This window comes from Penicillium nucicola (genome assembly GCF_028828085.1).
Source record: "Penicillium nucicola strain IBT 29836 chromosome Unknown utg000005l, whole genome shotgun sequence".
Taxonomy (NCBI): Eukaryota; Fungi; Ascomycota; class Eurotiomycetes; order Eurotiales; family Aspergillaceae; genus Penicillium; species Penicillium nucicola.
The window spans coordinates 575,368-590,443 of record NW_026643129.1 but is presented as its reverse complement, the minus strand read 5'-3'; the positions used below and the strand labels follow the sequence as shown (position 1 = coordinate 590,443).

At 49.1% G+C, this 15,076-nt stretch overlaps 4 protein-coding genes across 4 annotated transcripts; 3 read left to right on the top strand and 1 right to left on the bottom strand.

Moving 5' to 3' along the window:
- Window positions 1–738: 738 nt before the first annotated feature.
- Window positions 739–4,701, top strand: N7511_005298 (uncharacterized protein; the record flags this gene model as incomplete). Its single annotated transcript, XM_057127675.1, has 4 exons — window positions 739–1,032; window positions 1,101–2,709; window positions 2,761–2,874; window positions 2,927–4,701. 4 exons carry the CDS (start codon window positions 739–741, stop codon window positions 4,699–4,701), a joined length of 3,792 nt encoding a protein of 1,263 aa, XP_056984192.1.
- Window positions 4,702–5,087: 386 nt separating this feature from the next.
- On the top strand, window positions 5,088–6,810 carry N7511_005297 (RXT2 domain-containing protein; the record flags this gene model as incomplete). Its single annotated transcript, XM_057127674.1, has 3 exons — window positions 5,088–5,351; window positions 5,435–5,588; window positions 5,651–6,810. 3 exons carry the CDS (start codon window positions 5,088–5,090, stop codon window positions 6,808–6,810), a joined length of 1,578 nt encoding a protein of 525 aa, XP_056984191.1.
- Window positions 6,811–9,410: 2,600 nt separating this feature from the next.
- Window positions 9,411–10,247, bottom strand: N7511_005296 (bifunctional phosphatidyl-N-methylethanolamine N-methyltransferase/phosphatidyl-N-dimethylethanolamine N-methyltransferase; the record flags this gene model as incomplete). The annotated part of the gene is made up of 5 exons (XM_057127673.1): window positions 9,411–9,483; window positions 9,535–9,961; window positions 10,012–10,028; window positions 10,110–10,149; window positions 10,199–10,247. The coding sequence occupies 5 exons, from the start codon at window positions 10,245–10,247 to the stop codon at window positions 9,411–9,413; spliced, it is 606 nt and encodes a 201-aa protein (XP_056984190.1).
- Window positions 10,248–10,625: 378 nt separating this feature from the next.
- rgsC (putative intermediate filament protein (Mdm1)) lies at window positions 10,626–14,341 on the top strand (the record flags this gene model as incomplete). Its single annotated transcript, XM_057127672.1, has 2 exons — window positions 10,626–13,266; window positions 13,317–14,341. 2 exons carry the CDS (start codon window positions 10,626–10,628, stop codon window positions 14,339–14,341), a joined length of 3,666 nt encoding a protein of 1,221 aa, XP_056984189.1.
- Window positions 14,342–15,076: the final 735 nt, after the last annotated feature.

Sequence of the window (15,076 nt, the reverse complement as noted above, 5' to 3'; positions counted from 1 at the left end):
TGGCCGCGTGTGCGCGGTACTGGGAGACTTCCCTTATACACCGATTATCTATGCAGACATGATAATCTATTCCTGAGACATGTCAGGGTCTCACTACGTATTGGAGCATTCCCACGTGGAGCCCTAAATTCTTGAGCTTTTTGGGTTGATTCTGGAAGACCCCTTTTATACCCGATCTCTCTATATGGGTCGCCTGCCGAGAGATCGACATTTCCTCACATTGGGGCACACCAATTTTTATGTTCGAATACGATGTAGATCAGGTTTCTCGAGGGGTGGCACACGCCAGGTCCGAGGTTTGGCAGACTATGCCCACAATGTCGATTGTTGAGTGGACAATATAAACACTTCGTTCCGGACAGATAGACATGTATTGATAGCAAAGACTGGACGGGTTAAAAGTCTGTAAGTCATACATAGTATTAATAGAGTCCAATTGCAGTAAAAGCAATGACAGCACGGAAACTGTCAAGTGCTAGGATCACATAGAGTGGTCAGGTTGGGTCTATACAACTTGGATGCATGGACAGTGCAGGTGATCTCCGATCGGAGTAAACACTGACCGCCCACTACGGCAGTATCTCCCCCAGTGTTATCTTGCTACCCAAAACATCGCGATTGACTTCACACACATACCGGAGCTTTTATCTCGTGGCAGGCTCTGTGAATCTACTCTTTTGAGTCCAAAGCCCATGCTAGACATGCGTTGACCGCCCCGCAAACCAGCCATTCCCCGCAATGGACGCCTACCCTGAAGACTACGTCAACCACAACCTGCCTTTTGTCCTTCTTTCAGGACTAGAGGCTGGCTCTGAAGATGAATCAGAAGCATCGTCGAGCTATCCTCTGTTGTTGGAGAAGGGAACACATATCTTCTCCGACTTCCCACCGTTGAGCGGGGCTGTTGCGGAGGAGCTGCGGAGCTTACTCCTGGAAGAGGATTGCTCTCAGATGCCATGGAAATCTAGAATCAACTTGACCGCGAATACCACTACTTCAAACATTGGTTATCGAGTTAAAAGCTCTGGACGGGTAGGTGTCGAGCTCGACCTCTCTGATCTTATAGTTCTACTAGCCGACTTTTACTGACATCCATGTAGTCGTGCAGACTGCCTCCACGAAAAGCAGACCCTCCTATTCCCTCACCACCAGCTAGTCCACACACAGACAAGAACGACGATTCAGATACTAGCCCACACTATGTCCTTCACTCCCCGATATCACCTCTGTCACCGGGTTCTCCCACGTTCCCAGATGGGTTGCTTACGCCATTATGGGTAACAAAACACCAGAATCTGGTCCCTGCTGCAGTGATAAACTTCTTTCCTTTCTCATTGGATCCGAATATGAATTCTTTGCGCGATAATCAGCTCAAGATCGAGATCAACAGCTTGAAGAAAGAATGGCAATCCTCCGGATACAAGACGCGATTTCTGGTGATCCTGATATCGGAAGATGGAGAAGAGGGTGGCTACGAGGGTGAGATCGATGATCGTATTGCAGGAATCCGACGGGCAACAAATCTGGACCCCAAGTCGGTTCTTGTGATTCCACCAGATGCAACTACGTCGGAATTGCGAGATTTTGTGAAGTCCCTCTTTTCTCTTCTGCAGCCATCGGTCGTTGAATATTACCGTGATTTGTCCAAACATGCTAGGCGCAAGCGAAATCGAGGCACTATTCCCCCTCCAACAGCACCGCCGACGAGTGGCACTTCCCAAACTTTATCATCTCAGGGCTGGAACGTGCGTTACGAGTTCAAACTTGGGATTCTTGCCGAATTTCGCCAGGAAATGGATGCAGCTTGTCGCAATTACGAGAGTGCTTATGAAACTCTATTCGGGGAGGAGGTGTTCGAAATTATTGCAGGATGGAATCCCCGATTCAATGATGCACGCCTCTTAGCGGACGCTCTTGCAATTCGAATCATTCGTTGCCTGCTTTGGACGAGTCAGACAACTACTGCCGTCCGATTCTGGGTCGACCACAGGATCCGTGTGAAGGATATCGTCAACCGCAGAGGCAAGGGGAGTAAGAACTACGGATGGGAGGCCTGGGAGGCTCGCTGGTCGATGGTAATGGCCCAACTTATCCGCCGTGCGGAGACTTCGCCAATCTCTGACGACATTTCTCCTGAATATTCCGGCGAACTGTATACATTACCGGAGAAATCGATTCCCACCGGGGAACGAGTTACCCCTTGGGAAAACATGCACCATGAGGGATATTGGCTCCACCGCTCAGCAAAACATAGTATGGCTCGACGGTCACTCGCCCAAGAAATCCCTGCCGAAGATCGGATATCTCCTGGGCAGTCACCCGCCTCCCAGCTCGCTAATAAATCCTATCTATACGATACATATCTTGTCTCAGAGACTCACGTTGAAGCACCACAGGAAGGACGAACTGGCTTCGATCATTCTGCACTGATACTGAGCACTCTGAAGGCTGCACTAACGGAGTTTTCAAAACGCCATCAAACGCGGAAGGTTGAGAGTTTAAGTCTCGAGGCTGCCGAAGAATACATGCGGATTGGCTCATGGCCTGAAGCACATGCGATTCTTCAGCCCCTGTGGTCGACTCTCACCTGGCGCCGCTCTGGATGGTGGCATTTGATGGTCAACTTTGGATGGGCACTCAGAGAATGTGCGCTGAGAGTGCGGGACTGTGAAACAGTACTGCGAGTGGACTGGGAGCTGCTCAATAAGGGTAAGTTTTTCTGCCATTACTCTAGAATGTTAAGTGCTAACATCAAGCTAGCTTTCAAACCGAGACCTGCTTGGCATTATAACATTCACCGAAGTCTCGAAGGTCTCTCCTCAGAGAAACCAAAGCCGTCACTTGTACTTCGTGCAGAGGATGTCATAACAAGTTGTATGTTGTTTCGTTCGAAATGCAAGCGCTATATGCTGACCACTCTGTTTAGTAACTGCATCGCTGGTATTCGAGAAATCCGATGGCAACGTTGGCGAGCCTTTGAAAGCCCAGCTTGCAATAACATCTTGTGCCCACGAATCATCTGCCCCCATACGCCTGTCAGAAATCAAACTGGTTTTTGAAGGATGTCTTCGCCCAATTAAAATCCAGTCAGACCAGAACGAAAATGCTGACACAACAACCCCAGCATGCATTGCATCTCTCCCACTGCGCGAGCCGAGTAGCCTGCCAGACACGACCGTTCAATCTCCGACTGGCGCATTGCCCACATTGGGTGGTATCGCAGATCTTACTATTGGGCCCTCTCAGACCAAGATTTATAACCTCACCTGCATTCCTCGCGAAGCTGGTGAAGCTAGAATAGCTTCCATGACTATGTTGATCGAAGAGGAGCAATTCGATCTTGCGTATGCAATCACCGATCACCAAGACCAGCACGAGTCTTGGTGGTGGCAGCAAACCCAGAAAGGCGTGACTCGCCGAAGAGTGGGTAAGGATCGGGATACAGCGAGGTGCAAGGTCATGCCCAAGCCTCCAAAAATCCGCCTTACAACCCCTAATCTAAGACAAACCTACTACACCAACGAACAGGTGGCTCTTCAGATTGGAATCCATAATGAAGAGGACGAAGCGGCCGATGTATCGGCTGATATCAGGCTCTTGGGTAGCTCTGAATCTACTACACAGATCCATTGGCTCGATGGCGTCAGCAAACCTGAATCTCCCGAGTCAGGCGGAAGCACCCCCATTGAAGGGCCTTCCCATTTCCTGAAGCGGTCTGTGGGAGTTGTGGAGCGTTCCTCTGACAAGACCCTTACAATTCTTTTGTCCGACACTCATGACGCTACGAATTTCACATTAGAAGTTTCAGCTGTTTATCATTTGGTGTCCGATATTCAGACGCCGATTATGAAGACCATTACCGTGGATTTATCATTTATTCGACCGTTCGAGGCAAATTATGAATACCTGCCCCGGGTTCACTCTCAACCGTGGCCAAACTTCTTCGCCGTCGGGGATGACCTTCTTGGGAGTAACACTGCATCAACTCCTGGGGGCCTACAGCAGAAGTGGTGCCTCAATTCCAAGGTTGTATCGTTTGCATTGGAGCCGCTAGTCATCGAGAAGATGTCTCTTCTTCTTCTAGAGGTCAACGGAGGCGCTGTCTGCAAGGTTGACGCGGAAGAGCTTGTCAGCCCGGAAGCACCTCACATAGGACCCGAGGAATTACGAGAATCCAACTTTTGTCTCGATGTTCAGAAGTTCATTCTCGGGGATCGTAGACCCACCGCAGTCAATTGCGCATTGGAAATCAGTTGGCGACGACAGGCACCCGAGCCTGCAGCTTCATCTGATATGGAGAACGCTGTCACAACCTCTGTTCTTGATATCCCTCGATTCATCGTCCCGATGGGAGAGCCTCGAGTGCTTGCGTCGGCCGTTTCATCAAGCAGCATGTCTGGGCTGGTTCATATGTCATACACGCTTGAGAACCCATCCACCCATTTCCTCACCTTCAATTTGGTTATGGAAGCCAGCGAGCACTTTGCCTTCAGTGGGCCGAAGTCAGTGGTTGTGCAGCTTATGCCGTTTAGTCGTCATACAGTGCGATTCAATTTGTTTGCTGCCAAACGTGGCCTATGGATTCAACCACAATTGGTGGTGATTGATACCTACTTCAACAAGACGCTTCGGGTCCTTTCAACAGGGGACATGCGATCTGACAAGAAAGGAGTTTTGGTATGGGTTGACGCAGATGACTGAACGATGTTGCCATATTCCTTATATGTTGTAGATGAATCGAACTCATGACAAGAAATTGTATACAAATCATTCCAAATCACTTTGTACGCGGTCACGTGTAGCCCTTATCACATAACCCGGATTTCCGAATACGGACTAGCGGCGATCGGTCTTCCGCAGCTCTCGCCGTCAATGAGCTTCATCACAGTCAACCAAAGCCTTACAGCCCGCTTTGATCATTCCCCGCAGTGTGCCACTCTTTATCTGAGGCCTGGATACTGGAACATCCAACCTCATAAATTGCCCCTCTCTAGAGCCACTACTCAGGCCCTCATTTCGCCCGAGAACCCCCTCCAACGCGCCAGCGGACGTGTTTGACTCGACAGTCTCGTTGCAGACCTTTCACCATGGCGGCGCAAGCAGCGTTGATCGCTGATACAATCACTGGAATGAAAAGGGCCTTGCGCAGAGAGCGTGAGGGTGAGTACTCCCGCCTCCAAATCAGACATAATGTTTTCTCTGACGTCTTCTCTTTCTTTCCTTCGATAGACTCCGGTCCGGACGATCCTATCATGCAACCGACAAACCGTGGGAACAAAATGCATGCTAATGCAAAGTATGTCCGTGAGGGCGCTATGGGATACATCAATGCCGAGGATTTCTACAAGCAGGTGCGTGGTTTTGCGAAGAACCAAGATTGGGTTTGACGATAAGATGGATCTTTGAGTAACTGACCTATGTTTCCGGGGAATAGAAGGTTGATCATGCTGGCTACACGCGCTACATTCTTCAGTCGAATCCAATCCGTTACGATTCGGAGGGAGACGAGCTTGACGAGGATGACGAAGATTCCGAGGCCGACGCTGCGGCCGCAGAAGACAACCCATTCTCTGGGATCGCACTTGAGAGTATGTTTCCTCTTCGATTTTCATATGAGTCTTTGTTACTGACTTATTTTCTCTCTTTGTAGCCCTCTTGTGTCCCCTGAAGCATCCTTCGGAATTAGCCATCCACCCTTCCTTGTCCCAACCCTACACGTCACAAGCCTTGGAGCAAATGACAACGGCTGTTGATCTTAAACTTCGTCAGGAACGCGCCTTGCTATGGCGTGCACGCAATCTCCACAGGCAATTCTTGGGTGACGGTGGCTGGATGCCGTGTGGCACCCTCGAGACACCAGATGACCGCTGGATCTTCGAGCCTAAGATTGTCAGCAATGAGACAAGCATATCGGCCAGTCAACAAGGCCCAAGTTTGATCAATTCTCCTTCTGTTAATGGAGAAATTGCTGCTCCGCATGAAGCGCCGCGATCGGTCCCTGCAACAATACAATCGACCGAGAATACCCAGGAACAGAACGATGTGGAGATGTCAGAAATCCCGGCAAGCTTTGAGGGTGAAGCTATCAACAATCATGCGCTTGTTCAGCCCACAGAATTCAAGTCAGAAGAGACCGATGCTACAGTGAAGGATCTCCCACCTCACCCCACCGAGACTGCTATCAGTGGCGGAATCCATGAAGCAAACACAAAGGCCAACGGCAAGCACGAATCGGAAAATCCCAAAGACAGCGAACCGACTTTAGAGACCGATCAAAATGAACAAGATGCCGATATGGAAGACGACGCCGAAATGCATGACGGTTCATCCCCAGAACCGCCGCGGCGCATGACAACTCGCGCACAAGCCAACGCTACAAATCCAAGCGATGGCAATCAATCTCCCCTTTCATCAGTCGATACAGCAGACACTCTGCCAACCCCACATCCCCTCTTCATGATCCCAGACAACGTTCGCCCAGACGCCAACTTCGGTCTCCCCGCCGCAGAGGCTGAAGAGACCCGCAGATTGCTCTGGTCTTACATTCAGAAACAGGAGGAAACTGTCCGTGGGTTCGAACATATGTTCGACTCCCTCATCAAGGCCTGCCGCATGAAAGCTGATGTCTTGGAATGGAGCAAGGCTGAGGGCCATGTCGGCGAGATGAGTGACGGGGAGGATTGGTATGATCGAGAGAAATGGGGCCTTACCGAAGGAGAGGATTTAAAGAAGGGTACTGATGAGGACGAGGTCGAGACTGTTGATGAGAGTCGTACCCAGGCGAAGAGAGGGCGAGGGAGACGACAGTAAACGCTGTCAAACTCCCTTCTGAATATTGCTCTTGTGTTTCCCTCTGATTTGGTGTCATGTATCCTAGCGTGGCGTTGAAGGTCTCAGTCATGTACCTACATATACTTTCTGCTCTGGCAGTTGGTTCTTTGATTCATGTGGCGTCGGTATATACCCTCATTTTCATAATAAATCTGCTTTTGATTGTTGTAATTGTATGATGTTTGTCTGCCCGACTATTCCATACTCCTCTTCTCTTTCTTTCCTTTTCTCCCTCTTCTAGCTCTTCTCTCGCTTTTCGCCCTCTTACCTCGCTCATCTTTTGCTCTCATGCCTCCAGCATCAGCTCAGTCAAAACTCACTGGACAAGCCAATTACCCTATATTCTAACTAACGTGTCCCCTCAAAGCAGTCATATGTGACCTTTCCGCTCAATTATCATCTCATCTCCCCCTGCCAATACGCAAGTTACTCTGCTCTCACTTTCGCGTTTGTTCTACCTCAACCTGGTGACTTGCCACAGAGCTCAACTATATCGACTTTAGCACTGAAATCTTCAGGATGCCGCATATCACTTTTATCATATTCTCCTATCTTAAGACACCCTCTCACCTTCTTACCTTCTCTTATAACCTCTTCTTCATCCTAAATGCTTTTCATATTCCCGAGCAGATTGCGACAACCCCAGCCAGCAGTCCCACGGTACTTGGCAAAAATATCAATATCGAATCTGCATTGTCAATCCTCAAGATTTCTTTGGCCGCGTCTCACAAACAGTCTCACGCGCCTCATGGTACCTCGATGCTCTGGATGACAGCGAAAACAGAAAAATACCCTGACCCTGCTCACCTTCGGCTCTGAAATCTCATTGAATAGTTTGTTGACATCCCGCAGTCTAGCCGGGAGTTTCAATAATCTGCAGTTTCAATCGTTCAATTGCGCCAAGTTAATATGGATGAGCTTTGATCTGTCGAACAATACGACCGAAAAAACGAATCAAAATCCCATGCTATGGCAGAATGCAACCCATCTTCGAACCCGAGACAGAAGTCCGGTTCTCACATAGAACGCTACTCGAATAACCATGTGGCAGCCTTGTCAAAAGATAAGAAGTGGCTTCCCTACATGCTACCATTCTTCAACCCGCATTATAGATTGCACAATACAGACGAGACTTTTCTCATATCTCGCTTCATCATTCGAAGCTTTCTCATCCAAATGTCCTATGACGACGATTTTGAACAGCTAGGGGCCTCCAAGACCTGTCACAAACGAACTTTTCTCCTGCTCATTCGACTACTGGGGCGACGAGCTGTCGATAACAACCTGGCGCAAATAATGTGCCTGGCGTCCGAATGAGATGACTGCGATGCAGCAAAAGTCGGTTTGTATGGGAAATTGTTATGCGGAAATTGAAACTTGAACACGATGAAGCATCAAGCCTCCATGATCACGCATCTCTGCACCAGCATCTACCACTTCAAACCGGAAAATCCAATATCTCGTCAACTGTGCATTTTCTTGCAATTGTACTGCCTAGCCAATCGGCTTTCTGTGACCTGCTTGCAGCTTCATATCTTGCATTACCGCTTTGACTATCTCGCAAGTCACTATTGACCGGCGTGGCTCAACTTACTTCCATGTTGAACCCCGGTGGTTGCTCCGTTTTGGTGCCCTGGATTTGGAGATCTAGGTTCCGGGCACTGCTGGTGTCTATGGATGAATGGCCCTTGAACATACCTGTTTCTATGTTTTAATCATACACATCTTTGACGTGAAGCCAAGTCTGGAGCTGAGAAATGATCCATTTCAGTGCGGTGTCGGAGTGGCGTTGCATACAGTTGCCCATATATCCCTCCAGTGGGTGACTGTGTGCGGGTTACTGAGAGCTCACCATGCTCTCAGTCTGTTAGATCAGTATGTATGCTTGTATTCTTCGTTTATACTTGCCAATGTTGAATCTTGTGTATTTACATACGAAATTGCCCATAAGTACATAAATGTTTGGTTGAATCCGAGAACTAGACGTGGAATGTATTCAACATCTAGGTTCACATCATAGATACAGAAGGCATACGACATAGCAGTAGACTCCGGAAAACCAGAACCTCAAAGCATACCTGTAGGATAGAGCGTAAGGATAGATATTGCAACAGAGTTACGGGAAACATGATGTTAGAAGCTGCGGCAAAAATGACAACCAAGATTCTAGTCTTTAGTGGCATCTCCGTTTCTTCCACAACGAAAAGTAGAACTCCTACAAGCCATAGGAACACATGGCAGCTGACTCTACTGAGCCAAATCGTTTACTCGTTCAGTCGTAATGGAATTTGTCGCGATGGGAGGATTGAATTATGTCTTTTGTGTAGTGTCGCGTAGGGAAGTCACAGTAGGCCTTGTCCTGGATTGATGGGTATCAAGGACAAGGAAAATGGGTCTATCGTCTACAGGCCCAGCATTGTTGAAGGATGGGACAAGTCCGTGTGCTGGACAATTTTCATGGGAAATCCCAGATTTTTGGTGCAAACTGCATGGGGCAGCCCGGCTTCTTGGTCTCTGCATTGAGAGTCAAGTGCGGATTGTGGATGTTGAATGTCCCAACCCTGGTACATGCGCGTGCCTTATTGGCGCTTGCCGCCCTGCTTCTTGGCACGCTCACGCTCACGCTTGGCGTAGATCTCGGCAGTGAAAGGGCTAGTAATAGTCAGCTTAGCTCGAGTCATGCTTGGAGAATGGAGAACTTACTCCTCCCAACCAAGAGCAAACCAATAGACAACAAAGACCTGAGCAGTCAAGAGAATACCAGCAACCTTTCCGTGGTAGAGAGCAACGCCGAGGAAGTTGAGGGTACTACCCCAGTACATAGGGGATCCGGTCACATTGAAAGGGAAACCCGTGACAGGCGCGTCCATCAGGATACCGAAATAGTCACCGAGATAGGTTCCAGTCACACCAAGAGCCCACATACTGGAGAGAACCAGGACGGAGCCAATGGAGAACAGAATGCCTCCAATGACTGGCTGGTACACGGGAGCGTAGAAGGGCTGGTCTTGCAGGGCAAGCTGGTAGAGGTGATCACGGTAAATTCCGATAGAGAAGATCGTGACAGCAAGGACGTAGCAGCCATTATAAGCGCCTCCGAAGATACGAGTTAAAAAGTGATTGCGGTGCTCTGCTGTGGTTAGCTTAGGTCGAGACAGCTCTCGGGTGGAGTTAGCCAACCTGTGCGGGCAACAATGCTGAAATGGACTTTGTTAGCCGATGCTCCTGCATAGGATTGAAGATTTCTTTCTAAATATTCACATGGATTTGAGACTCACTTCCAGAAAATTGGGTTGAAGAAGATGGATGCGGCGGACCCTGCTGGGGTCAATCACATGCAAATTGTTGAGGATTGGAAGAGACTTACATAGCAAAGGCTTGGAGGACAAATTAATAAAATCAGTGAGAGAAGCCATGATACCAGAGTCGTTGGTCCAGAGAAGCACAGAAGCACAGAGGAGTGAAGAGAAGAAGAGAGAAGAGGGGAAGAAGTAGCTTGCCCCGGGGGACAGTTGACAGTTGGGGAAACCCGCTTAAGTAAACAAATGACGTTCCTCGGGGTCACGGGATCCTATCTTTCTCGACCTTCGCTTTCTTTTTGATAGCGCGCTGCTCTTTGTCTGATCATTTTCTCAAGAATCTTTCGCGTCCCTTGATACAATATTGCTTGGGACCTTGATACCTAAGCTCCCCGTCGATCGCAAACCCGTGACGTTGAGACTATGCCGAGTAGTTCGCTCCCGAGCTGGGAGTGACCGTTATGAGCCGTGAAGCTCTAAAGAGAACGCGGGGAGATGGTCCTTAGTCATCGCGACCTTGCTTTGGCAGGCGCCGGTGGTTTTATTGCCTGGGGCTTCGCGGTTCACTGGCTGCCAATCCTCCGGTATCTAGGATATGCCGTGACCTTGGGCGCCGTGTTGACGGCTGTGGGTCTCTTAGGCCTTGTGCTTTTGACCATCCGACAACACAATGAAAAGGCAAATCTCACCAAAAACGTCTCGGTCGCTTTCATACAGCCCCAAAATTGGCGCAAGGAAGTGCTTCATATCCGCAGAGGCACTCGATACCGACCCCGACCACTATACCCTCAATCGTTCGTCGTGTCGGAAGGCTTAGATGAACTCTTGTCCTTCATTACTCGAGACTTTGTCTCATCGTGGTACCACAATATCAGTCCGAACCCCACATTCGCCAATGAGATTGATCGAACCATCCGTGTTGCTCTCGAAAGCTTCCGGGACAGGTTGGTTGCAGAGGACCTGGTTTCATTGGTAGTATCGCGAGTCTTTCCTATCTTGACAACGCACCTCAAGGAATTCGACATTGCAGAGCGTTCAGTTCGGGGACGTAATTTGAGCCGAAATGTGACAGAATCCGAGGAACTAGATCTTGCCGTTGCAAACAAGTACCGCGAAGGTCGTTTACACCCAGCAGTTGCACTTTCATTATCAGACCAGAAGTCTGTTCAACAAGAATATCTACGAAAGATAGCAGTGGGTCTCTTACCCCAGTTGTTTCCAGAAAATGTGCTGAAAAGCCGAATTGTATCTGTTTTAATTCGCGAAATCATATCCTGCGCTGTGCTTCTCCCTATAGTCACAGCCCTGTCAGACCCAGACACATGGAACCAATTGGTGGAAGCCTATGGCCGCACAGCTCTGCAAGATCGGAAGACCGTTCGCAAGTTGCGAGCCGCCTTGGATCAACATGCATCGCCTGCACCAAAATCTAAAAGGGGGCAGCCATTCCCCCGATTGTCTGCAAATGATTCCGAGAGAGCATTTGAAAGATTCGTCCGAGCAATCAGGAAATGTAACAATCTCTCTGATGCACGCCGATTCCGTGCCCTCGTTACTAGTCAGCTGAAACGGGAGAGCACAGTGGAGGGACAAGACCAAGTCTACTTGAGACGCCTGGAGACCGGAAAAAGAGTGCTTGATCAGAAAGTGGCCAACCTTGCTCAACCTGGTGGGAGATCCCACATCCCTCCGGCTCTCGATCTTCGACCCGAGAGGCCACTTTCCACCCATGAACAACCCCTGGTAGACGTGATGCATAATGCATCCGGGCTTTCCTATTTCATGGAGTTCATGGACAGACAAAAATTGATGTCCCTTGTTCAATTCTGGATCGTTGTTGATGGGTTCCGTAACCCTCTGGAAGATGACTTTGGAGATGTAACCTCGCCTACAACAGTGACATGGACATCAGCAGACAGGAACGACTTGGCGCTCATCAGTGAAACCTATCTCTCGAAAACAGAGCTCAAGGTTTCAGACGAATCTCGCCGAGCCGTCAAAGCTTTTTTGGGCGCAGGGAAGCGTGCGACCTCTGAACAGTACCGCAAAGCACGGATGGTGGTGTTGACCACCCAGTCTGCTGTTTTAGAGCACCTCCAAGAGGTTCATTATCCTAAGTTCAAAGAGTCTGATCTATACTGGAAGTATCTTGCGTCCGACGAAGCCGCCAATTCTCAGACACCAGCTCAATCTTCACCGATATCAGTTACCTTTGAAGCACCCGAGAGACGACCCCTTCCTCCTTTGCTGTCGCGAACATCCTCTCAGCCGGGAATGAGATCTTCGAAGGATCTTCGCCGAGCTGCTGTCTCTTCCAGTGATGTGCGAGGAATGGGAAAATTGTTCGATGACGATGATTCACCCCGAAGATCGATAGACTCGGAAAGATCTGCCCTTTTTGACGACGACTACGACACTGACAATCTTGCTACATCCACTCACAGCTTGGGTAAAGATTCTCAGAATGGCGAGAATGATGTCAGCCAAAGCCAGGTCCTTGAAACAATGGAGGCGGCGCTGAATGACATAATTACCAATGAACCGAAAAACGGAAAGATAGAAGACCTCAAAGGAGATCCATCTGGGTTATTCGGACCAGAGCGTTCGATCATTTCGCCAAACAATTCTTCCGAAATCTCCCAAATGGAAAGCCGCAGCAACGAAAAGATGAGAAAAAGCATCGCATCGCTCGGCCTGGTTGACCATGCATCCCGTATGGGTGTCTTTGATGATGACTTGTTTCCGGATCAGCAGAAATTCATCGAAGATGAATACGAGGAGCCAGACGGTGCCGACGAGAAGGATCCGGCCGATGAAGTTCACGAAGCTGCACCGGGTGATCTTGGTCTGACGGAAGCTATTGAGGCCCTCTCTGTAGACATTGACAAGCTCGCGTCTCAAGATTCTGTAGTTGAGGCTTTGACTCGCAAGGCTGAATTGACAAACAACACTGCCGAGTTGAGGATCCTACGGAAGTCCAAGGCTAGCATCCAGCGTGAAATGCATCGCAAGGAAATGCAAAGACAACAGTATATTCTTCAGGAAAGCGACAATAGCTTGTTCGGGCGATCAAGTGTCAGCCTCAAGTCAACTGTTGTGGGGAAGGAAGAAGATGATGGTCGTGAATTTGCAATGTGTAAGATGACTCTGCAACGCACTTCTTGTTCCATGCTAACCATATTTTAGACGTCGTGGAAGTCAAAAGAAATGCTGGCGAACAAATGCCTGCAGCGTCTTGGGTTGTAGCACGGCGATACAGTGAATTCCATGATCTTCACCAAAAGCTTCGCCAGCGCTATCCCTCGGTGCGACATTTGGAGTTCCCTCGTCGGCGCGTCGTCATGAAATTACAAAAAGAGTTCCTCCACAAACGACGACTCGCCCTCGAATCATATCTACGTAACCTTCTCCTCCTACCTGAAGTCTGCCGCAGCCGTGATCTACGAGCATTCCTATCCCAACGCGCAATTCTCCCGCACAAAGAAAACACCACCCGCGACAATGAAGGCGAAACCAAAGACCTAGTTACGCGCATCTATAACTCCGTTGCAGACGGAATGGACGACTTCCTGGGCAACTTCGGTGTCTTAGATCAACTCTCAACCGCAGGACAAAATCTCATATCAGCCGCAACCCAACAAACAAGCATCACCATAACCCCTGACTCGAGCCTCGCAACTGAAGATGCAGTCACAGCCGCAGAGGCAGAGGCAGAACTCAACGCCTTCGAAGATCGAGAGCTCGAACCCTTCATAAAACCAATCTGTGACCTCTTCCTTGAAGCCTTCGAGTTGAACCGTGGCAACAATTGGCTGCGTGGTCGTGCAGTCGTCGTTGTACTACATCAACTCCTTGGTGGGACTATCGAGCGCAAAGTTCGCGAAGGAGCTCGCGGGTTCACGCAGGACGACTCGCTTCTGCGGTATCTCTCGCTCGCCCGTGATACGATGTGGCCTGGTGGTGTTCTCCGCAAAGTCCCACCACGTTCAGCGGTCGACCGGCTTAAGAGCCGTGCTGAGGCGACGGTCGTTTTGGCTACTCTGATTCCAGACTTGGCTGGTAATGTGGTTGGTAGAGCGAATGCTCAGGCTGCTGCGCGGCGAATCTTCGCTACACTCAATAATCAACCTCTGAACACTCATCTAGTATTCACGATGCTCGATGAGATTGTTCAAGTCCTTTTCAGCGCTAATCCTAACCGTCCTCGTTGAGTGATATTCCAATCACTCTGATAAAGTGGACGGACTATTGATTTCTGTTAAGTTTTCTACTTTCGTCTCATCCATGGCACAACGGCGTTTTGTGTTTCTCATCTTCCTTCTCATTCTGCTTGTGCTTCGAGCTACACTGCGAAATTCTCTTTCTTGCTCGTCGCTGAATATGTACATACTCCATGTCAAACACAGACCCAAACTCACTCGTCCCCCTTAAATAGCATACACACTCTATATTATAACGAAAGAAGCCACCATCCTATTCTACCATCATGTTCTACCATCCCATATTATCATGATGATAATAACTAGACAAAAATACCTACTTTATAGTGATACCACTACCTTTAATGTAAGTTTAAAGAAAGTAGAAGGTCAATAACTGAAGAAGACGCTTCTCAGAACAAATTTGTAATATCAATAGTGATGCCACAAAGGCGTCAAGCTAAACAAGTGACGGCTAATATATGTTTAATAGCGGTTCCCACCACGGCTGCCGAAAGAGTCGTGGAGGCCGCCCTCCGAAAAGGAGACTGTCCAGGGTCATCGCCGTCGTCATATTCCGCGTTGGTGTGAAATCCAGAGCCTTTGTATCAAGATGAGGACGCTTGAGATGCTTCGCCTCAATAGAAGGTGTCGACCGCTTCGTGTTTACTCTGCCGGGTTGGGCTGAGGGGAAGGGCTCGGTGCAAGGGATACGTACGTAGAACGTAGCGGCGAGGAAGAAGATGC